The 25,425-nt window shown below is 43.8% G+C and overlaps 1 protein-coding gene across 2 annotated transcripts in view; it reads left to right on the forward strand.

The window, feature by feature from the left end:
• The window catches only part of TBCD (tubulin folding cofactor D), a 172,793-nt gene that overhangs the window by 123,880 nt on the left and 23,488 nt on the right, over positions 1-25,425 (forward strand). For both annotated transcript variants that reach the window (XM_066586653.1, XM_066586652.1), the window contains exons 21-30: positions 761-878; positions 3,064-3,124; positions 3,658-3,680; positions 8,691-8,722; positions 10,239-10,301; positions 10,423-10,499; positions 14,238-14,319; positions 17,577-17,695; positions 19,757-19,848; positions 20,244-20,384. In XM_066586653.1, the coding sequence (XP_066442750.1) occupies positions 761-878; positions 3,064-3,124; positions 3,658-3,680; positions 8,691-8,722; positions 10,239-10,301; positions 10,423-10,499; positions 14,238-14,319; positions 17,577-17,695; positions 19,757-19,848; positions 20,244-20,384 (808 nt within the window). The remainder of the gene's footprint in view (positions 1-760; positions 879-3,063; positions 3,125-3,657; positions 3,681-8,690; positions 8,723-10,238; positions 10,302-10,422; positions 10,500-14,237; positions 14,320-17,576; positions 17,696-19,756; positions 19,849-20,243; positions 20,385-25,425) is intronic.

Below are 25,425 nucleotides of genomic sequence, written 5' to 3' on the forward strand. Positions count from 1 at the left end.
TCAAATGATCGTGTCTTCAAATACCATAGTGGAACTAATACATGTAAAGTAACAGGAAAATTAGTTATTAAATGTTTCTAAATATTAAAAATCTTTGTAAGTAAAAATATAAGAAACTTTTAAAGTAAAAAATATACAAAAATGTTACCAATGAAATATGATTTGTTTATGGGGGAAACAAACTACATAATTGCTATTGCTGCATTGGTAATGACTTGTACCATTACATTAGCTTTTTTTCCTGCATGGTAAATGCCATTTAAAAATAAAATGCCAGAATTGCTGTTTTTATTCATCCTTCCTCCTAAAAAAATGTTCTAAAAAGCAATTAAAAATGTACATGTACCCTAAAATGGTATCAATAAAGGTATGAGATCTTCCCCCAAAAACAAGCTTTAGCACAGCTTAGTAGATAGAAAACAAATCGTGGCTTACTGAATATATAACAACTCCCAGACAACCCCGTTAATTTTCTTAGAAGCAGAAAAGTGAAAGTTTTTTGTAAACTGGAACTTTTCCCAAATTTTCTGTAAATGTAGCATGTTTCTCTAAATCCAACACAAGACTAATCAGACTAATTCTGCCACCAAACTGCTGCACATCATGAAAAGAGCGACTTCAGAATCACTTGGAGTTTAAACGATGAAGCAAACCACAAACTAAGGAGTAAAACCTTCCTCCAGATAAGGTGATCCGTGCTGCAATTGAAAAGTGAGTTGGTGCCTGAAGTTAAAATTAGAAAATCAAATGTCATTTACAGTTTTCCCAAGACTCCTCCCTTTGGCCACCGGCACAGATCTGCACACCCGTCATGGCGCCATCTTGGCCTGCGCAGAAGTCACCCATGCGCTGTATAAACTGGCCGTGCAGAATAACAGGTAAGAAAATGTGTCCAGTGTGAAATGGAACAAAGGTGTTTCATAATATGAGCCTTGTCATCAGGGGGCGCTCTGACTGGGACCCATAGGGCACACTACAAGTCATGCTTCACAGGCAGCCACATGTCTCTGCCATGAATAGGGGAATTGCAAGTCCTCAGAGCAGGGAGGGTTTATCCTGTCCTACATTCTTTTATACATAGTTAAAACACAAAGGGGCACATCTGTTAAGCAGTTAACTCCAGATTTTGTTGTAAACTGTAGCAAAAAAGTTGCAAATGATGACATGTGGGATCGCAGAGTTTCTCCCATTGAAGACAATGGGCTGTGATGCGAGGCATCACTGTGCCATGCAGGTAAACATCGCTCATGCATATGACCCTGAAATTTTGATGCCCATGTAAAGCCAACTTTATAGTGGAAAACACATTAGGATGAGAGGGTTGACTCAATTAATTAATTTAATCAATAGAGAAGAAATAACAGCCATCACAAATAACGCTTTTTGGGGGGCACAGACATTTCTGCTTTTCCTGGGATGCAGATTCAGCAAATTCAGCAAAACTACTGTACTTCACCCAGTCATTTCTGAGGAAGGGGCTGCGTCCCCCTAATGTGTTATTTGTGCAGTGTGTTAATAAAGAAGAATCGGATCAACCCCCTCGTCTTAATGGGCTCAACACAAAAAGGGTTGTACCTACCGTCCATTACATTTTCCTTCCACGTAACCTCTATGTGGCTGAACCAGTAGACAATGACTTCAGAGGCTCCGGACCTAGAACTGCTGCCTCCGGCATTGAGCTCTCCCAGCACCCATCAAGGAATGAACAACGACACTGGGGATCACAGATGGAGCCTAATCGTCAGCCCTGTTGACCAACCCACAAATGACATGATAAATGGAGAAATATTTTGCTCTGACATATATTACATCATAGCATAGCGGGGTAATTAACATAGGCCATGGTTCCCAGGTTACTGGTTAGACAAATGCCCAAATAGTTCAGATGACCTACAGCCTACTCAAAAAGGAGGCCTGCTTTTAAATGTGCAACCGTTGCAGAGGTGATGCGCACGTTTCTTTATTTTCAGAATCTTCCAACTTATTGCCCAGGGCCTGGATGCCATCTTGTAAAAGCTCCAAATCCTTATTACATGTTACATTTTTTAATAGTTGCTGACCGTTCAGATCTTCTGGGTTTTGAGGCAACATGAGCCGTAATAGCCATTGTCTCTCTCAGCATCTCCTGTAGTTTCCACATAGTGCTTTCCTAGCTTCTTCATACTCAGCGACCCAGGACCCATAGATGGAGACCAGCTTCTAGACCCTTTACCTCCCCAATTCACCTGCACACCCTCGTGTGTACTTAGGTTCTCAGATGAACCCAGCTTAGGAAAAATCAAATGTGGATCAGACGGGTGAAAAGAACTTGTGAACAAGGCCTTGGACACAGCAAGGGTTAAGTATTGAAGAATCTGTGTCATCTGCTACTAGGAGTGCCGTTATCGCTTCTGCATACGTTTTAGGGACGTGCTGCCCCTTAATTCTAGTGTGTGTTATATTGCTGTACATATGATGTCATGGTGATATACTGATTATAAAGACTTTTTATTTGTATTTCCTGGGTTGCGTTGTTTTTGGCGTATAGGTTTTTGTCGTGGAATAGACACTTATGTGCTACCTCAGGAAGCTTTGTAGGTTGTTTCATCCACAAGCCGAGGCGCGCGCAAGACCACATCTGACACACAGATCGTCAGCTCCCTCTTGTGGTTGAAGCTGCAGTTTTAGAGTTGCACTCGCAGTTCTGCTGGTGGAATCAATGTATACATATGTTATTTATCCTGTATGATCCAGAGTTACATGCTGTTTTACTGTATACTCCTGAGCTGCATTACTATTCTTGCGGTTGGAATGCAAACAGTCAGCAAGTTGTTAGCCCCCTAACAGCTCACTCTAGGTGCTATAATGCAAGGGGACAGTTGGCTTATCCTCCATTAGATGACTGTGCAATGACTGGCGTAACAATGACACTTCCCAGAACAAGCTCTGTGCAGAAGCTGAACAAGCAAGAAAACACAATTCTGCTCTGCCTTTTACATATATTTATTGATTTACCAATGTGTCTATCGCTAATTGATTCTACAGTTTGGTGACTAATGACACAACCCCTCATTATCACTGTAGGTCTGTCTCTGATTACCTGGACAGCAACGCAATATCCGATTTAATAGCCATACATCAAATGGTGAGTAAATTATGTATTGTATATCATGTATGGATATCCTGGAACTACAAATCCCCTGCATAACCATAGGTGTAACACAGCATCCTGACTACCTGCTGCCACCACTAGAGGGAGCTTATGAGTTTACTGCATACTACACACTTTGTAAAAAAACATATCGAGCACCCAGGAGAAGTTGTTGTTTTGCTGCAAAACTCGGCATGCAGTTCCATCTCAGGCAGATCTGTAAATGATGAGAGTTGTGCTGATTAGATGAACGGTCTTGTCACCTGAGGCCCTAAAATGGCTTCCACCATTGGCCTTGAGTGTGTGTAGTGGACGCCTCTACGACGCAAAGAAGAGATTTCACCCTGCTACCAGAGTCTGTCCTTGGACCTCTCTGGGAAGCGATGGCCACGATGGTCACCACTGTGCCGGGTTTTCTTGCTATTACAGTAAATATGTGAGGCATTCTAGCTGATTCCCTGTAGACAGTAATGACCCCATCAGGTAAAGCGTTTCACCAGTGATGTTCTTGTTTCCTTCTTTTTCAGCTCCAAAAGCGTCAATTATACAGGTGAGAATACCCCTCCTATATCAGCGGTCACTACTGCTGCGCCACTGGGCTACGTCTCCTGGGTGAAGGGATGGCAGCGGAGAGGGGCTCTGGGGGTGCAGTAGGTTAGGTGAAGTCTGCCATAGACTCTGATAACCTGGCTGTCCAGGTGTAGTCAGACAGGTGAGATCATCTTATCACGATCATCTCCATCTCTTTATACTAAACTTATTTCGGCTTCAGAACGCGAATGATTTGAAGTTAAGGCCCAGCAATGGGTGGATATGGGGATGCTGGATGCTGCTGAGATACCAACCAGCAGGTTGGGTGGTATGCAATGAAATACAGGGGATGGACAAAAATATGGAAATACCATACGGAATGCATGCCTTTAGTTACATGGGATCATAAATCCTATTTCACAATACTATCAGTGCATTGTAACTGTATCAATAAGACATGTAGAGACTGATTGTAAGTGCTGGTAACATGGCACAGATGCTGCCGGAGCAACAAGGTTCTATTGTCAGGGGTTTCCATATTTTTGTCCACCCCCTGTGACTATACCCCCGGAAGTTATGTCCTCACCATCCACATATATAAACTACTAGCTTGTTACTTCGTCCGCGTGGCATTTGTATTTTTTATCTAATCTGTGTTTTGCTGTATATTAAAACGTAAAAAGTTGAACCGGTGAAATGAATGTAACTGCGATCTGCTATCGGCGCACTTCTTTACACGGCGGTTTTTGCTCAGCTTTCATTTCTTATACTGCTGAGGTAAAATTAAAGCTGCGCTGTGATTGGTTGCTATGGGCAATGCAGATTTTCTTTAAAATCTCAATCCATGTTAACCCCTTAGTGACGGCCCCATATTGTTTTTACATCCTAGTTAAGTGGGCTTTGAACCTAGAGGGCGTAAAAACATGCATCCTATAAAGATTAAAGCCACGTGAGCTATGGACATGACGGCTACATACTTTCGGTTCCTGGAGGTAGCCGACACCATGGAGCTGTGATGGGGGGCCACGGGGAGCTCCCCCCGGTTATGCGATTGGTGCTATTTACTGGATAGCGCCAATCATATTAAAGTAAATAAAAAGTTAGACTTTCAGCTCCTCTCACTGCTCGCACTCATGGTGGGTGCTGAAACTACTCACCTCCCTCCTCCATGATGTCCTGCGATGATCTGGTCCAGAATGGACCCTCCAGTGTCTTCTGCCCATGCGTGCCAAAGGAAAAATAGCCATGCATGCGCAGAAGAGAAAATCTGTGCGGGACATTTGAAATCGCCTGGTTCCCGGCTACTGAAGATGGCCATAACCAGGAGATCTCACCGGGGACCACGGAGACCGGCCCCCGGCTCGCTATCCAATAGCGGCGATCGCAGAACAGTTTAAAAAAGTAAAATAAAGTTCATGTAGCACTTCCCCTCATAGATCAGATCCATGACAGGAAGTGAAAATACTCACCCCTGTCCTCCGCAATGTCCCGGTCTTCCAGGACCTGACGTTCCCTTCTGCTCATGCGCGCTCGATGTCATACATCAGGCGTGCGCATAGAGGGTCTCGCTCCCCAGGAAACTTAAAATCCCTCTGCTTCTGGCTACCATGTGTAGCCAGGAGCATAGAGATATCACCGGGGATCCCTGAATGCAGTACCTGGTGACATAATCACTGTTATCCAATGGATAACAGTGACTATTTAAAGTTAAAAAAAAAAGTTTTAAAAAGCTTATGTTTCATCTACCCTTCCACATATCATATCTGTGAGTGAGGATGAAATTGCAGACCTTCCCCTGGCTTCTGTGAACATGCCCGTTGCTTCCTGCAGCAGCTACACCAGGCGTGGAACGGGGGCGTAAAAATCTACACGTTGGTTACTAAAATATAGATTCTCAGTAAATGTAAATCCGTAAAGGGTTTCCCACTAAAATCTGATCGCTGGGGTTCTGACAGCTGGGACCTCCAGCAATCCTGAAAGGGGGCGCATTCCAAAAAACCCATGTGAATAGGGAGGCAGTGCGCATGCGTGACCACCGCCACATTCACTTCTATGAGACGGAGGGAGAACGTTGCTATTCCTGGCACAGAGCTTAGTACGGAATGGCGCCGTTTCAGAAAAAACATGTCAGAGAGACGCATTACTTTATTCTAGGCATCTGCAGCTAATCAATAAGCTGTCGACGCACATTATGGGGAATGTCTTTTTAAAGGGTTTGTTCCCATCAAAACAACCACATCTATATGCCTTAGGGCTCTTTCATACGACCGTGATTTTGGCGCATACCATGCACGCATTGCACGGCCGTGTGACACTCGATGAATGGAGTTTATGAAAGTACTTGGACTTTCATTAAAGGGGTTGTCTCGCGAAAGCAAGTGGGGTTCAGCACTTCTGTATGGCCATATTAATGCACTTTGTAATGTACATCGTGCATTAATTATGAGCCATACAGAAGTTATTCACTTACCTGCTCCGTTGCTGGCGTCCTCGTCTCCATGGCTCCGTCTAACTTCAGCGTCTAATCGCCCGATTAGACGCGCTTGCGCAGAAGGGTCTTCTGCCTTCGGCTCAGTCTGGCGCGAGCGGCGTTCTGGCTCCGCCACCTTCTACGCGTCATTGCGTCGCTCCGCCCCGACACGTGTGCCGATTCCAGCCAATCAGGAGGCTGGAATTGGCACACGTCATGGGGCGGAGCTACGCGATGATACGTAGAAGGGGGCGGAACCAGAACGCCGCTCGTGCCAGACTGAGCCGAAGGCAGAAGACCCTTCTGCGCAAGCGCGTCTAATCGGGCGATTAGACGCTGAAGTTAGACGGAGCCATGGAGACGGGGACGCCAGCAACGGAGCAGGTAAGTGAATAACTTCTGTATGGCTCATATTTAATGCACGATGTATATTACAAAGTGCATTAATATGGCCATACAGAAGTGTATACCCCACTTGGTTTCGCGAGACAACCCCTTTAACCAGTTAATATCAGAGTGTAGATACGCACATGAAAAAGTTTGCAGCATGCTGTATTTCACTGCATATCACGCAGCGAGAGCCCTATACTGGTGTATGGGTAGCGCATGCAGTGCTGTCCATACACAATCTATTGCATATGGGCGTCGAAACATACACAACACCATTCTGAGACAGAGCAGGGAATTTTTAAAAAAAGACAAAAGTCGCACTGTGTAAAACAGCATGTGTGAGATACATGAGCGCACTCGCTGCCATACCTGGTCTGTGCCAGCTCTCACAGATCGGTCAAGTGCAGCGTCACCCACAGTCGTGTGAATGAGCCCTCACTGTTACTCAATGGCTTTTTTTTATATGTATCAACAACTCGCCCTCTGGCAGACCCACATGTTCATGTATTAAATGGACATGTATTTACTTAAAAAGGACCTGTCGGCTCTCTAGACATGTCTGTTTTAGTAAATATGTAATACTCATAAAATAATACTTCTGGAGCATCTGGTCTTGGATCCATATATTGTGTTGGTCCTTCTAGAAATTTATAAATAATTAGACAACTGGGTGTTACCATTTGGGGGTAACACACTGCAGAGTATTACATTGTCCAATTGGTCATGCCAGTGCCAGACTCTGTAGGGTCACGCCCCTCTGACAAAGGGAACAGTAACACCTAGTTGTCAGTTTGTACAGTTCTAGGAGGGACAACTCCATGCAGATTTCTAAGATAAGATGCACCAAAATTGTTTTAATGGGAAATTAAATATGTGCTGACACTGTTTCTTTAAATGGTCACATGCAATGCTGCATTTCCCTGGCTGCAGGGGGTTTATAAAGCGAAGCTTGCATCAGCGTGTTGGTATTCTGCTAATATAAAGTTATCCTGTATCCACAGCCTACGGAATATCTGATTGGTGGGGGTCCAGTCTCTAAGCCCACCACTGCTTGCCAGAATGAGACCCTGGGTCCCTCTGTAGGGTTGGCAATGAATGGAGCAGCAGCATGCATGGACGTGCTGGAGGTGGCAGATCTCAAGTGCTTTGCAATCTCTGGTGCCACCAATGACATGATCGGAGTGGTGGCTGCTACTTCATTCTTTGCCATTCTCACAAGGGTATTTGGGATCCTCTTTTTGGTGAAGATCCCATTGGTCAGTCCGCCACCGTTTTAGTAGTTATCCCCTCTGCTGTGGTTAGGGAATAAATAAGTTTATATTACCAGAATACACCTTTAAGCCTCAACTGTTACCCTGGCTGCAGTTCAGAAGTAAAGTGCATTCTTCAGGTCTTTGTCTCCTTCATAGTTTGCTGACAGGATGATTGCGGCGGGTACCGGCGATGACTCCTGCGCCAATGATGTGCAGACAGCAGCAGTCAGGTGTATAATGGGCTGTATTTTCTACTTTTACCACCACCTACCTACCCACCCTAATCTCCTATGGGAGGCTCTGCTGTCCTCTTTTGCTGCTTAATGAGTGAGTCTGGGTGGAGCGCTCGTTGTCTGACACTCAACTTATATCCTAGTGCTATTAGGATACGACCCCATGCCGTCCCGTCGTCACACGGCTGGATTGCGGCAGCCATGCGGTTGACAACCCCAATGGGGATGCAGGTCTGTGCAGCTTACTAATGATTTAAAGAGGAACTGCACTTTTTAAAAACTTTTGACATCTCCGAGTGACGTGTCAAAAACATTTGATCAGTGGGAGCCTGGGTACTAGTGCTCATGTAATAGCCTTGCGGCTTGAAGCTGAAGCTCTGCCCAGCCACGGCTGGAAATAACCATGCCATCTTACTAACACATAGTCGTGCTGCATACGGGCATAACCCTGCCACCTACAGAGACCAATGCCCATACAATCCTACCACCAGCTGCACCCTGTGCCTTGCATAGTCTTGTGCCTGGCAGAAGAGGACTTGACCGCATTCAGATTGCTCTTCCCCAGTGCCACATAAATAGGCCCACATTCACTATATGGAATCGGAGCAAACCGTCGCATACTGTACGGGACTTGTAGCCAATCGTGCATTATACATGGATAATGTTGTGTTGTCTTTTCCTAGGGGCCTGGGAGGAGAGCTGATGAGACCCGCAGGTAAGCCGTGAACGACATCTAGCAGCCTGGCACCGGAAGGGCACCTCGTAGGTCTTGGGCTGTGTTCACACGGGGCGTTCCTCTGGAGTTTATGCACATGTTCATTGCACTAAAATGCTGATGAGAGCTGTATACATTTTTACACTAAATGCCGCGGTTTTGTGATGTGGTTTTCAGCCGTGCCGAGCTGAAATAATGTGTGATGATAATGGTGAGTGCGGTGATGGCGAAGATAATGATGGTGGTGGTGAGAATTCTAAAAGTGATTGATGATAATGGTGATAATGAAGGCAATGATGGCGACTGATGTTGGTCCTGAGTCCGCTGTTATATGCAGGTTTTGATCCTGTTTTTGATGGAGTTTTTGAATCCAAAATCAGGTGTGTAAAAACAATCACAGAAAATGGCCGTTACTTACTGACTGAGGAGTGCATATAGATGCATCCTCCTCTCACCATGCAGGTAGCTGACTACCAAATGGAGGAGCCAATAACACCTGTGAGGGCACCGATGAAACACCCACTCACACTGCCTCCTGATAATGAGGGGGGTGGCTGCTTGGTGTATACTCCCACACATAGTGGATACAGGGTGCCAGACCATTCTGATATATGTAGTTCACCATGCAGACCAGCAACCTATTAATGACGCCATGATAATTCGGCGGGTTGCCCTGCATATCCATCAGTGAGCCACATTGGTACTGCCACCCTGGGCTCCCCCTGGAGTCTTAATGCCACACTGCATGTGAATGATAGCTAATAAATGCAAGGCATTGGTTGGATGTTGGCCAAGATACATGAGCCCACTAACCACTTCAGGATTCCTTGCGTTGTAGTGGGCACTACACTTAGCATGATGTGCTAAGTGTCCGCGGTTCGATGTGAGGTTTCCCCGTTGAAAACAGTGGGAGAAAGTCCGCTATCCTCCGGTGGAGGATCGCTTCTTCCCCGAAGTGATGCGAGGTGGTTTTGATACAAAAGCACCCTGCTTTCACGGCGAAATTGCACATTGGCGAGCGTGAAATTTGCCCATGAATCTCTGCTTGAATCATTCACCTGTGTGCAGTTAGCCTTATGATGTGGGAGATACTGGTTAACGCTTTGTGCTTTGGTAATGGTGGTAGCTGTATTGATGAGAATGATCGGGATGAATGATGATGATGTGGTGTTGGTGATCATATAGATCATGGTGATGATGTTAGTAGCGGTGTTGATATTTGAGGTTATCATACTTATAATAGTGGTGACATGGGTAGTTATACAGAAAAGGTTTGGTCCGGTGTTAGCCAGCAGAGCAAAATGTGATTGTTCCCAGCAAGAGAAACCAAGTCATCCTGTAGATAGGATGGCTTTTAATGGGTAACAAAAACACATGATGTTACAGCGAGCTTTCCAACCTCTCAGGGTTTTTCTTCTAGTTTATTTGGATTTTCTTATGGAGAACAACCACAAATTGGAAGTTCTCACACTGGAGGTGATGATGATCTATAATATGTTTTTTTCTATTTTTCCAGTTTGCTGTTTAATAGAAAAACTTGCCCTCTCGAAAATCCCGGACCCGGGCAGAGCTGCGGTTTGTGAGTTGCGATCTCTCCTTGCTTTGTCTCTATATTCCATCTTCCGGCATACCAGCTGGCCTTTTGTAGCAGCGCCTGCTCTGCCTTCTATGGTTGACAGGCCTCGCTCTGTGTCTTTCAGCTGACTGGCAGCATCTGATCAATGATTGCCTGAAAAGCCTTCACCTCTTTTCCTCTTCTGCCCGACAAAAGATAAAGGTACCTGTCCAGTATATACGTTGTGTGTCTCAATGTTTGTGCACCCGAGATGTCATCCTGTATAGGTAGCAGTGTTACAATATTATGCCTCTAGAGTGAATGTGCAGTGATGTCATCCGCTAGAATAGAGGAGCATTGATGTCATCCGCTAGAATAGAGGAGCATTGATGTCATCCGCTAGAATAGAGGAGCATTGATGTCATCTGCTAGAATAGAGGAGCATTGATGTCACTTCTGTATATTAGCTACTTTATAATTTGCAATCAGCGATGTCATCAATGATATCTGACTAATGGGGATCTTAGTATTACATAGTACAGCCTTAAAGAAAGTCCCCAGATAGGCTGGCACTGTGTGGACTGAAAGTGCAGGCAAACTTGTTCAAAATGGGGAAGCGCCACAATAATAACGGTACCTGAGTTTGGGGTAGAGGACACCGGCGATGGGTGTCTGTAAAAGCATAGTTTATTATTACCCATCGACGGAGATCTCTGTTTTCACCTAAGACCTGGTACTTCTGTGACTTGTGTCCAGCAGAAACTATACATTGTTTATCTTCATTGGTCTCCTTCTGCAATTGTAGCAAATGTGCATTTTTGGGTCCTTTTGTGTGATAACATATCTTGTCTGTCTTTGTAACCCCTTAAGGATTTGGGGGTTTTGGTCCTAAAGGACCGGACACTTTTTAGGGATTTTGCCCATTTAGTGGTTTTTATGGCCCCTTTTTCTTCAGTTAACAAAATTAATTTTTGCTGTTTTTTTCCCATATAGGCCTATTTTTTAATCTCTTTTTTCACAGATTTTTTTTCCCCCGATTTGTTAATTTTATTAAGGGTGAAAGGCTGAAGTTTGTTTTTTTTTATTTATAGTGGTTTGCTTTTAAAATGACTATATTTACACTAAAATAAAGTATGGGAATGGGTCTTCTCATTTGATTTTGGACGTTTTGATATATAATTAGTGTAGCTTTGAATTACAGGGTGCATAGGGTGATGGTTTTGGTTGGCGTCGGCTTTGGGTCATTTTCTTTTTTTCTGTATAAATTTTTATTACTTATTTTTCTAATTCTTTTTTTCTTAGTTTACCATCTATGACCCCCATAACGTCATATAAGACCTCTGGGGGAGATTCACATTGTATTTTTTTTTTATTTCACACTTTTCCGCTGTAGCTGGTGCATCCATAGGAGCCCAAGTTACAGGGCAAAACATCCCCCTCTAGTGACAATAGTCACTAAGAGAGCTGATCAGGGTCTAGGACCCTGCTGCTCTGCCGTAACAGGGGGCTCCCAATGGTCACATTATCGCCTGGACGCATAGTGGAAGTAACACTTCCACTTTCACTCTTTAGTAAATAGCGCTATATATCCTGGAAAGGAGCATGCAGAAGCTGTTAAAAAAAAAAAAAAGCTTCTCCCTTCTCCTCTGGGTCCCCAGCTTTCTGACAGCCAAAGACCCAAACTGCTCCTGCTTAATTTGCAGGTGCACAGGCTTTAATCCCACACCATAATTCTGCTGTCGGACGGAATTAAAGTCCAGGTCCAAGTGCCAAATATTTCTCCTTGGTCCTTAGAGAGTTAAAGTGGAAGAGACAGGAAAGGGACGACAGACTTTGTAAACAAATATCCAAGACACCTGAACTGTATTGGTTGTGTTATAAGTTTATTTTGTTGTTCTCTCTTCTTTAAAAAGCATCCATGTTTACAGATGCTGTATGTAAATGAGCTGCAATCTGTTCAATGAGCAGTCTTGCAGCTCACACTGGGCCATGCTGTGTGCCACTCAGCTCTTTATAGCTCCACCCCTTTGCCTTATGATTGGAGCTGTAGACATCAGTCTTAAGGGAAGGGGAGGGGTTTTGGACAATCAAGTGGCCGACAGCCAAAACCAGCATGAGCTGCAAGTCCCCCCCCCCATTGGACAGATTGCAGCTCATTTACATACAACATCTCTCATCTGTCAATGCCAACATCTACTGTCTACCTGCACTTCCGTCAGAATAAGGTAGGGTCTTGCCTGTCTGCATATAGCGCCTGCCTACTGTCAGCAGTGCTTCATAGAGCATATTATCATGACCGACCTCCTTTAAACCTTTGTATAATGCACCCTTCTACCATTACTGTCCCCTGATGTCATTAGCTGGATTAGAATAAAAAATGATGTTGGTATTGTAGATTATAATGTACTCTTGCCATTGGGGATCAATCATGTCATCACATACTGTATATACTCGAGTATTAGCCGACCCAAGTATAAGCCGAGTCAATAAGTTTTACAAAAAAAAAAACGGTAAAACTTATTGACTTGAGTATAAGCCGAGCTATACTCGAATATATACTAGGTAAAGAAAAAGCAATACTCACCTCCTAGCCGGCGTCTGTCCCCGGCACGATGGTCTCCCCGGCGGTGCGGCAAGCTGCTTGAGAATTCTCCCCGCTGTCATCTCCCTGCTCGGCTTTGAATTGCCCCACCATCAGTGCTGTATAGATAAGCGCTGTGATTGGATCGAGCGCCAGCCAGTTACAGCCAGCGCTCAATAAACCAATCACAGCCATTCAGTCATGCCATTCACTGAATGGCTGTGAATGATGGAGCGCCGGCTGTGATTGCCTAAAAAATAGAAAGAGAAAATAGGCAGCAGAGTCCAAATCTTCAGGTGCTGTGATTGCCTGGCGCTCGATCCAATAACAGCGCATACTTACACATTGCTGACGGCGGGGGAATTCAAAGCCGAGCAGGAAGATGACAGCAAGGAGAATTCTCAAGCTGCTTGCCGCACCGATGGGGAGACCATTGCATCGGGGATACAGACGTCGGCTGGGAGGTGATTATTGCAGGTTTTTTTGTGTTTTTTTTTTTTCCCCCTACCTCACTCGAGTATAAGCAGAGAGTGGCTTTTTCAGCATAAAAAATATGCTGAAAGAGTTGGCTTATATTTGAGTATATACGGTAATTAAAAGGTGCTGATGCAATTAATGTCCTCTCCAATCCCATTTGGGAAACCGTGTCATTAGATGTTTTCAATATTAATGATGTCACATCTGTAGAATACTCCTTATATTTGTTACCCATTGATGTGATCCATTGATTACACCATGATGAGTATGTGCTCAGGATCTATTTAGTTGAAATGTTATCTATCTACTAGACTGCCCTACCACACTGTAGGACGATCGCCCTGAAAAGGGCACCGCCCATTCAACGGTGGCTGACCATAGCTGCCAACCTATAGAGTTGTACACTTACTAATTCAATCACCTGGAAGAAATTTGTTGGCAGGTATGATGCATTTCTAAGTGTGGTATGTGTACTGGGCTCTATAGGTTGGCAACTATAGTCAGCCACTGTTCAGAGCGATCGCCCCACAGTGAGGTAGAGTAGTCTAGGAATCACTGTAGGGATATTCATTGCCGAACAATGATTGCATTGTTTAAGAACCTGCTGACACTAATGGATATACTGGCGAGCCATAAGTCACCTAACCTTGGGTATAAGCTATTGTGTGGCTAGTGATTGCCTATTGTATTATATCTATACATATTGTATGGCATTTATCATACCCTATTACCCATACACTGTGTTTTTTATATATATCTATTATGTTTTGGTTATTTTTTAATGTCAATGAAGTATAGTTTGAAAGGGACTTTTTGCAGGGATACATAGGCTCATAGTGATGCAGTTTGATGCTCTTTGATCCCTTCTGTGCCGGTGATGGTTTCCGATTCTCTACCTGCAGGAAGCTGCGGTATCTGCTCTATCTGCCTTGTGTAATGAGTTTTACAAGGGACCAGACAAGGAGGTTGATCCAGTTACACAAGGTAAGTGAATCACCCTCAGCCTCCTCTTAAGTGGACCTCATCAAATACAGCAATAAACAACACTAAGGCAATTAACGCTAATAGTCAGATTCATCCCTGCAGTCACACCTGTTTTCTGACCAGAATCAGCATCATAGCTGTATGGAAAGACTCCTCTTTATATATAAAACATGTGTAACCGGAACAAGAAAAGAGGCTCCAGGGGATGAAAGAAGAAGCCACTGAACCAAACCCTGCAGTAATTTTTAGGTGTGCATATAAAGAACAGTATCACTGTGCCGTCATTCCAACCTCTTTACAAGCCTCTGATGTGAGGTGTCTGGATAAGACTGTAAAACAAGATTCCTTCATCACCATGTGGGCCTATATGTCAATTATAACGAAAACCCTAATGTAAACCTTTATCACTACCTACTGCATTGTATTTTCACGACTTCACCGTGTCCAAAAATATGACCATTATAATATTGTCCTCTATGTTCAAGACTATAACTACTATTATACTGCCTCCTATGTACAAGAATATAACTACTATAATACTGCCTCCTATGTACAAGAATATAACTACTATAATACTGCCTCCTATGTACAAGAATATAACTACTATTATACTGCCCCCTCTGTACAAGAATATAACTACTACAATACTGCTCCTATGTACAAGAATATAACTACTATAATACTGCCCCCTATGTACAAGAATATAACTACTATAATACTACCCGCTATGTACAAGAATATAACTGCTATAATACTGCTCCCTATGTACAAGAATATAACTACTATAATACTGCCGCCTATGTACAAGAATATAACTACTATAAAATTGCTCCCCATGTACAAGAATATAACTACTATAATACTGCCCCCTATGTACAAGAATATAACTACTATAATACTGTCCCCTATGTACAAGAATATAACTACTATAATACTGCCCCCTATGTACAAGAATATAACTACTATTATACTGCCTCCTATGTACAAGAATATAACTACTATTATACTGCCCCCTCTGTACAAGAATATAACTACTACAATACTGCCCCCTAGGTACAAGAATATAACTACTATAATACTGCCTCCTATGTACAAGAATATAACTACTATAATACTGCCTCCTATGTACAAGAATATAACTACTGTTATACTGCTCCCCATGTACAAGAATATAACTACTATTATACTACTCCCTATGGACAAGAATATAAGTACCATAATACTGTCCCTATGTACAAGAATATAACTACTATAATACTGCCCTCTATGTACAAGAGTATAACTACTATAATACTGCCTCCTATGTACAAGAGTATAACTACTATAATACTGCCTCCTATGTACAAGAATATAACCACTATAATACTGCCCCCTATGTACAAGAATATAACTACTATAATACTGCTCCTATGTACAAGAATATAGCTACTATAATACTTCCCCCTATGTACAAGAATATAACTACTATAATACTGCCCCCTATGTACAAGAATATAACTACTATAATACTGCTCCTATGTACAAGAAAATAACTACTATAATACTGCCCCCTATGTACAAGAATATAACTACTATAATACTGTCCATATGTACAAGAATATAAGTACTATATTACTGCCCCCTATGTACAAGAATATACCTACTATAATACTGCTCCTGTGTACAAGAATATAACTACTATAATACTGCCCCCTATGTACAAGAATAGAACTACTATAATACTGCTCCCTATGTACAAGAATAGAACTACTATAATACTGCTCCCTACATACAAGAATAGAACTACTATAATACTGCTCCCTATGTACAAGAATATAACTACTATAATACTGCTCCCTACATTCAAGAATAGAACTACTATAATACTGCTCCCTATGTACAAGAATATAACTACTATAATACTGCCCCCTATGTACAAGAATAGAACTACTATAATACTGCTCCCTATGTACAAGAATAGAACTACTATAATACTGCTCCCTACATACAAGAATAGAACTACTATAATACTGCTCCCTATGTACAAGAATATAACTACTATAATACTGCCCCCTATGTACAAGAATATAACTACTATAATACTGCCTCCTATGTACAAGAGTATAACTACTAGAATACTGCTCCTATGTACAAGAATATAACTACTATAATACTGCCCCCTATGTACAAGAATATAACTACTATAAAACTGCTCCATATGTACAAGAATATAACTACTATAATACTGCCTACTCTGTACAAGAATATAAGTACTATAATATTGCCCCCTGTGTACAAGAATATAACTACTATAATACTGCCTCCTATGTACAAGAATATAACTACTATAATACTGCCCCCTATGTACTAGAATATAACTGCTATAATATTGCCCCCTATGTACAATAATATAACTACTATAATACTGCTTCCTATGTACAAGAATATAGCTACTATAATATTGCCCCCTATGTGCAAGAATATAACTACTATAATACTGCCCCCTATTTACCAGCATATAACTACTATAATACTGCCTCCTATGTACAAGAATATAGCTACTGTAATACTGCCTCCTATGTACAAGATTATAACTACTATAATACTGCCTCCTATGTACAAGAATAAAACTACTATAATACTGCCCCCTATGTACAAGAATATAACTACTATAATACTGCCTCCTATGTACAAGAATAAAACTACTATAATACTGCCCCCTATGTACTAGAATATAACTGCTATAATATTGCCCCCTATGTACAATAATATAACTACTATAATACTGCCTCCTATGTACAAGAATATAGCTACTATAATATTGCCCCCTATGTGCAAGAATGTAACCACTATAATACCGCCCCCTATGTACAAGAATATAACTACTATAATACTGCTCCTATGTAGAAGAATATAACCACTATAATACTGCCCCCTATGTACAAGAATATAACTACTATAATACTGCCTCCTATGTACAAGAATATAACTACTATAATACTGCCCCCTATGTACAAGAATATAACCACTATAATACTGCCCCCTATGTACAAGAATATAACTACTATAATACTGCCCCCTATGTACAAGAATATAACTACTATAATACTGCCCCCTATGTACAAGAATATAACTACTATAATACTGCCCCCTATGTACAAGAATATAACTACTGTAATACTGCCCCCTATGTACATCTTCTGGCTTATGGGCCGCAGTGCTTTGTCCTTTATATGATACAAGTTTGTATAATTCTGCTTTTCTTTCTCATGGTGCAGAAGAGATTCTAAGCTTCTACATGGCGCAGCTACAGAGTGCAGAGGAGATGACTCGCTGCGGCTTCTCTCTTGCCCTGGGAGCTCTTCCAAGGTTCATGCTGCGTGGCAAGCTAGAACAGGTACTATGGTGTATATATTGTGCCCCTGGCCTGCTAGTGCGCCTGATGCCACATGAAACATCCAGTATTCTGCAGTATCACTATGACTGAACATTCCTGAACCCTGACATCTCCCAGTTGTGACTCTGAAACTGTGACTCTGCAAGGGAAATGCAAATGAATTCCTGATCCCATAAGGTTTCCTAGTACAGTGCTTCACCAGTTATAACCCCCCTCCCCCAGTCATTATAGCGAGCGTTATGCTGGCGGTGCCCAAGTCATGGCCTGATATCTACTGTATACTAATGAATGTAGCATATGGAAATAGTTTTTATTAACTATACGTCTTAGTATATTCTGTGATTGTTCCCGGCAAGAAAAACCTTGTAATCTTGTAGATATGATACCTATTAATGGCTAACAAAAATACCTGATGTTATAGCGAGCTTTCCAACCTCTCAGGGTCCTTCTTCAGGCATAATGAAATAGATCAGAAGAGGCAAGAATATATATTTATACACAGATACTTATGACAAGGCACAGACATGGATGTGATTAACTATATATACACACAGATACTTATGACAAGGCACAGACATGGATGTGATTAACTATATATACACAGATACTTATGACAAGGCACAGACACGGATGTGATTGACTCACACTTAAAGTGTTAATTTCTCATCCTGTTGTGGTATTCTTTTAATATGTCGACTGATTAGGACCTCATGCCCACGGACGGAGCGGGATACACCAGCGGTTTTACGCCGTGGGAATAAACAAGCTTCTGCTGGTGATCGCGGAGAAATGATCTCCAGTAATACTATATTAATGGAGACCTCCCGCCACGGAAAAACACGGCAAAATAGAACATGCCGTATTTTTTCCCCCCCAACGTAAATCTGCGGCGGAATTCCACATGTGAGGGCTGAGCCATTAGGTCCAATGGAAGCTAATAGCTGCGTTATTACGCCGCGGGAACCGTGGTGCAAATCCGTCCGTGGGCATTAGCCCAAAGACTGACAAAATACATGATGTTATGGCGAGCTTTCGAACCTCTCAAGCTTAATGAAATAGAGCCGAAGAGGCATAAGTGTATATACACACAAACACATACTGTGTTTCCCCGAAAATTAGACTCGGTCTTACATTAATTTTTGCTCCAAAAGAGGCATTATGTTTTATTTCCGGGGATGTCTTATTATACTTGCCTAGCCGGCTCGGTCCAGGTTCCTCCCACTGTTCTCCAGAACTCCGACATGCTGAGCCGCAGCATTGATTGGCCAATTTATGAATTCTGCCTCCACAACGGGATGGCTGGCTCTACGACTGATGCTCAGTCAATCACAATCAATGCAGCACTCAGTGAACCAATCACGGCCATCGCATTTGTTCTCGAGCACTGCTCAGCCAATCAGAGCCATCACTTCCCGGAGATGGGGTTTCTGATTCCTGTAACCCGGAAGTGATCTTTTGTGGGTGAATGAGGACTGCAGGACACACGGTGGAGCTCCGGACAGCAGCAGGAGGAGCCGGACCAAGCCTGCTAGGTAAGGTTTTTTTATGTAATGCAGCTAGGGTTTATTTTCGGTGTAGGGCTTATATTTTAGGCCTCCCCAAAATTAGGATAGGGCGTATTTTCAGGGTAGGTCTTATTTCCAGGGAAACCGGGTAATACTACAACAAGATGAGTAGAGAGATAAATAAATGCTTAAATAGTCCACTGATAAAGTAGATTCTGTTATTGTCAGCAGGAACGTTTGGCTTGGAAATTGTAAAATTGCTGATCGTACGCTATTCAGTCTGGCGCCAAAGTAGGAAAGGAACAATAACCTGGTTAAACGGAGACCTTATTGTTTTCCGTTTGACTAATTGGAGTTTGTTTCTGTCCAGGGTTTAATCTGGAAGCCAGTTTTGGTGATCCAGAGAGAAGCTTTCGGAGGGCGAAACGTGGTGCGAACACAATCCGTGCTAGTATTTCTGCAGGTTCTTCTCATATTAGGGGCATACTGCAGCTCGCTGTACTATAGCAACCCTGTGATAAATCAGAGAATCCTGTTTATCTCTCTCGTCTTTAAGGTCCTGGAAGGTCTGAGGAAGGTCACTATTATCTCCCGGAAGGACGTCAGTTTTGCTGAATCCAGGAGTGACGCCCTAAAGGCCATGTCCAAGTATGTAGACCTCCTTTCTCCTAAGCCTCATGGTTCTTCCTGCCCTGCGGGTACGTGCTGCGTCCTGTGTAGGTAGTGATATATGATTGCTGCTGGCCATAACAAGTACCCCACTGTGGTGGCCCGCCGGGTCCATCAGCCAGTTGTCTGGAGATGGCCAATCCAGATAATCCAGATAAAATGTGTTTTTTTTTGTGTTTATGTATATAAAGCCCAATCATTGTAAAACTTTCTAATTGACTGTGTACTTTAATTTCTCAGCATTTTCAATATCCTTTGCTTGCTGTCAGTGAATGAGATCACTCTTGTTTACATTTTGCAGATAACGTTACAGTAAAAGAATTTTTTAAATGGCGCCTTAACTTTTTGTGACCTTGTATCCTTGTACTGTGCAGGGTTTGTCAGAGCATAGGAGTCGATGCAGCAGGCTCGCCAGCAGAAGTTCTGTGCCGGGACAATGTGACCCTCATTTACAACACTCTACTAAACTGCATGAATGACTACACCACAGACAGCCGAGGGGATGTTGGCGCCTGGTAAGGGGTCCTATGCCCACCAATTTATACCCGCTGCACTGCTGTCCGGTATAGGCTGATTGGGAATATGGGAATGGGTGAAATGTTAGGTGAGGTCCTTGGGGTTTGAGACCTGGGAAGATTACTAAAGCCAAGGGGTAGCAGTGCCAATATGGGCTAGAAACACTCCATCACTCATCAGGGATGTCCGTCAGTCGGGAGCCACGTGATGCCAAGGCAGGGATTCCAGACCAGGAATAACAGGTCAGATCCCATCTGGTCATTGAGACCCTAAAAAGTACATTCCAGGCAAAAGTTGTGTATTGTGCAGTGCGGGGTCTGAGGGGCGAGGCATGACCCAATGCATTAGAGAAGAGGGATCCTCTTTGTCATGTTCGTCCATCAGGTCTGCTTGAAACATTGGAGGAAATGTACTAGGCCCAGCATTTCCTGCATGGGGGCTTATGGGCCTTTTACACGGGACCATTATCAATCAAAATTCATTCAAACAAACCAAATTAATCGATGATCGTTCAGTGTAATCGCAAAAAAGGCGTTTGCTATTCGTTCACTTTTCGTTATCACTGACTTTGTCAGCCAACTATCACGGGCTTCTCACTGCGTGTGAACACTCGATGAAGGCCACGATCCAGCGGTGACGTCTATCAGTCTAAACTCTCTGCACGAGCGTTAACGAGCTTACCAGTGACGTCAGCAGTCGCTTAGCCGAGAGTCGTCCCAATTTCCCTGGGGACGCGGGAAACTGACTACATGAAGGGGTGTTCAAGGTCTTCATATATTGGGGGCATCCCTCCACAGCTCCTTCTACCTAGACAGAGTTGTACGCCAGGTCCGACCTGACGTACATTTCTGGTATGAATTATACCAGTGGTCACGCCCCTTCCAACAAGCTCCACCCACTTTCAAGGTCACTCGGCGGTCATGTGATCGGCGGGTCATACAGTGGAAGTAACCGTTCCACTTTTTATTCTTTAGTGCATAGCACTCTGTTGAGTGCCGAGTAGCCTGGGAAGGACAAGGCAGAAGCTGTTAAACAGCCGAAGACCAACCTGCTCCTGCTTCATTGCAGAGGCTTTAGGCCGCCTGCACATGAGCGGATTTGCATAGCGGAATCCGGAGCGGGCGTCTGCCTCCAGATTCCGCGGCATATACAGCCCATAGCATGCAATGGAAAAGCGGTTTATGCTGCACACTTGTGGAAATCAATTGCGATTTTCCACTTGCGGACGGAAGATCGCAGCATGCTCTATTTTTAGGCAGATTCCGTGCGGGCGGCTTCCATTAAAGTTAATGGTAGCCATCCGACCCGCGGCTCTTCCGCAATCATCATTGCGGAAAATTTGCAGGATCCGTGTCATCACCTAGCGACGGTGCTGCAAAATCTGTACTGCGCATATGCGCTGGCCGCGCAGACCCGACCATCCGCAGTACAGATTAAGGAGATTCCAGACAGGTTCACAGGGCCACCGGCCGGGCACAGGGTTGTATTCTGCTGCGGGATCCAACCGTTTGTGTGCAGGCGGCCTTAATCCTGCACCATATTTTTTGCTATCGGCTGTGATTAAAGCCCAGGTCCAAGCGCCGTATATTTACCATGCTCGGACCTTAAGGGGTTAATGAGTGGTTTAATGACAACGTGGTACTCAGACCTGAAATGGTTTTTTCACCCGTGTTTTAAGGTGTGGGAAACTGCTTTTAACCATTGTGCCAGAATTTAAAGTTATCCTCTATATACAGGAAAAGGAATTAGTTTCAGATCGGTGGGGGTGCGAATGTTAGGACTCCTGAGAGCTGGGGGTCCTGAAGGCCCTTCATGTATGTAGCGGCAGGTAAGTATGTGCACCGCTGTGCCATTTATTTAAATGGGATCACTATATATAGGAGTTCAAGCGTCCGGCTATCACTGGCAGTCCCATTCAAATGAGTAGAGCGGTTGTGCTCAGCTGCCACTTAATACATGCAAGCGGCTTCTGGATCGGTGGGGTCCCAACAGTCGGACCCCCCCCCCCGTCAATCTGAAGGTTATCACTTATCATGTGGATAGGGGGTAACTTTAATCCTGGCACAACCCTTTACGGAATTTCAGAGGTATTTTCCAGGTTTCATTGGTTGCAGTTACTAATCATTAGTTACTCTCATAGGGGAAACTCGAAGCAAGGAGCATCTGGTAGCCACTACAACTTCCCAAGTTCAGTAAAAAGTCGGCATATACCTTTCCTTCTGCATTTTTACTTGCTGTCCACAAGGGGTGCTGTTGCACCTCCTCAGAACACCACTGTATTCATAACTTGTGGTTTTGGACATTTCTCCTAATATTTCCCTGCCATCCACATTAGTTAGCAGTTACTCCATGTTCTGATGGACTTTTGTTACTTGCTGTTGTGCCCTACCGGCTGTAATCCACTGACAGCGATATGTTTTACTGCCATAAAACAACATGGAAATTCTAGTCAAAAAGGTGTTTTAATGTCGCCCAGATCTACATGTACTTTTATTATTTCCCCATCCAGCTTTCCCCTTTCAAGCCACACGCTTCATCATAAAAAAACAAATATTTCACCTGTTTCAGCAGCTGCTGCAAGATGGAAATTGTCCACTAGGTGGCATCATTGTACCAAAACAAACAAAAAAACTTAAAAACCTCTCTTCCTTACATGAAAGTTGGGTGATACGGAATATGACTTTGGGTACAGCTGCCAGAGGGATAGTCGCCCAGCTTCCCCAGAATCCTCACATGTTCACAAAAGCTGGGTACATTTACTATTGGGGTTGTAGACCTGAGTAACAAGTGCGGCATATCATTACGCTGCAGCCGACGTAGTGATGTAAGGAGTGCGGTATATCATCACACTTCAGTCCACGTAGCGATGTGAGGAGTGCGGTATATCATCACACTTCAGTCCACGTAGCGATGTGAGGAGTGCGGTATATCATCACACTGCAGCCCACGTAGCGATGTAGGGAGTGTGGTAAATCAACCCGCAGACCATGTAGCGATGTAAGGAGTGCAGTATTTCATCACACTGCAGCCCATGTATTGATGTAAGGATTGCGTTATATCATCACGCTGCAGCCCACATAGCAATGTAAGGAGTGTGGTATATCATCGCGCTGCAGCCCACGTAGCGATGTAAGGAGTGTGGTATATCAACCCGCAGCCCACATAGCAATATAAGGAGTGCGGTATATCATAACGCTGCAGCCCACATAGCGATGTAAGGAGTGCGGTATATCATCACGCTGCAGCCCACATAGTGATGTAAGGAGTGCGGTATATCATCACGCTGCAGCCCACGTAGCGATATAAGGAGTGCGGTATATCTTCACGCTGCAGCCCACATAGTGATGTGAGGAGTGCGGTATATCATCACGCTGCAGCTCACGTAGTGATGTGAGGAGTGCGGTATGTCCTCACGCTGCAGCCCACGTAGCGATGTAAGGAGTGCGGTATATCATCACGCGGCAGCCCACGTAGCGATGTAAGGAGTGCAGTATATCATTACGCTGCAGCCCACGTAGCGATGTGAGGAGTGCGGTATATCATCACGCTGCAGCCCACATAGCGATGTAAGCCCCGGTCACGTTGTTATGGATTCATCATGAGGAACGCGATCATCTGAGCTCTGGGGTAGGTGCCTGATGTGCAGCACCACAGCTGCATGACTGTGACACACCTGTGCCATGAGGGATGGAGCCACCGCTACAGCGAACTGAATGATCCTGTAAAACAACAATTTTTTTATATATATATATATATATGCATATGCACCTCTTCAGGGAGGCATACCGCATTCCCTAAACAAACCCCTCTGTACTCCGCCTGATAACATGCTCCCTGACCTACTGACTGCAATCCCTGCTAGCCATCATAAACCGCTCCTGCAGTCATACTGATTCTGCCGTCACACGGCTAAATGTCTGACCATTGTCTATGTGTATAGCATCCCTCACTCTCCACCTCGCCATACCGTGCACATCTCCAGCCCCTTTACCTTCTGTATCACCCCATTACTCGTAGTATGTAAGCTCGTTGGAGCAGGACCCGCACCCCTACTGTTTCTATCGTTGTTTTGTACGTTTGTCTTTTTGTATCCCCCTAAAGATTATTATATGTATGTATAAATATAATATTTGTGCTCAAACTGACTGTCCGAGTGAATGAGCAGACTGTGACATCATTGCTCAGGCAAACTATATTATCACTACATGTTAAAGTACCCTTGATCAGATATTCACCCTATGACTGCACCCCTGGAGAGGACTTGCCACCGCTGGACAGGAAACCTGAGACCTAACTCACTTCAGGTTTCCTGCCGTCCAGCCTGATTGTTCTACCCGAGCCACCATCTGAAGAAAGCAGCATTCCTGCAAGTCAATGTTAAGGCCCATTTAGACACAACGATTATTGCTCAAAATTTACTCAAAAGCCAGCTTTTGAGCAATAATTATTGGGTGTAAATGTGCCCATCTTTCACTTTTCTGCCTAAGGATGAATTTCCGTTCTGCATGAAAACCATAGTTTGGCAGAACAGCTGATAAGCAGGACCGCACGCTGTGCTCTGCCTGAGGACCTCTGATAACAGCTGTTTACATGGTCTCAGCTTTCAGCCCCGAACAAAGGGAATGTAATCAGGGAACAGCTGGTTGTCTGTTCCCTAAATGCAGCTCCTGGCAGGTCACACGCTACTAATTGGTACTAATAAGCATTACTAGGTACCAAGTAGTAGTTTATCTTTTGAGCGATCATCTTTGTGATGTAAATGCACCTTTAGACTCTTTATACAAGTTTTGGCTTGGCTTGTATAAAGAGTCTATCATTGACTGGCAGGAATGCTGCCTTCCAATAGGTGGCGCTGCAGAGGTATTGTTCCATCTCCCTTATTTGCATATTACTCAGAGGAGTATGAATGGCCTTATATGTCTTCTCACTCACCTTTTAGGTGCTTTCCCTAAGGAGAAAAGATAGTGTTCCTGTCCAAACGTGGTATACCCCTCCACCTCCGGCTGCAGGGTCCCACATGCTTACCTGTGGTTTAGTGGG

Source organism: Eleutherodactylus coqui, chromosome 13 (assembly GCF_035609145.1).
Source record: "Eleutherodactylus coqui strain aEleCoq1 chromosome 13, aEleCoq1.hap1, whole genome shotgun sequence".
Classification (NCBI taxonomy): domain Eukaryota; kingdom Metazoa; phylum Chordata; class Amphibia; order Anura; family Eleutherodactylidae; genus Eleutherodactylus; species Eleutherodactylus coqui.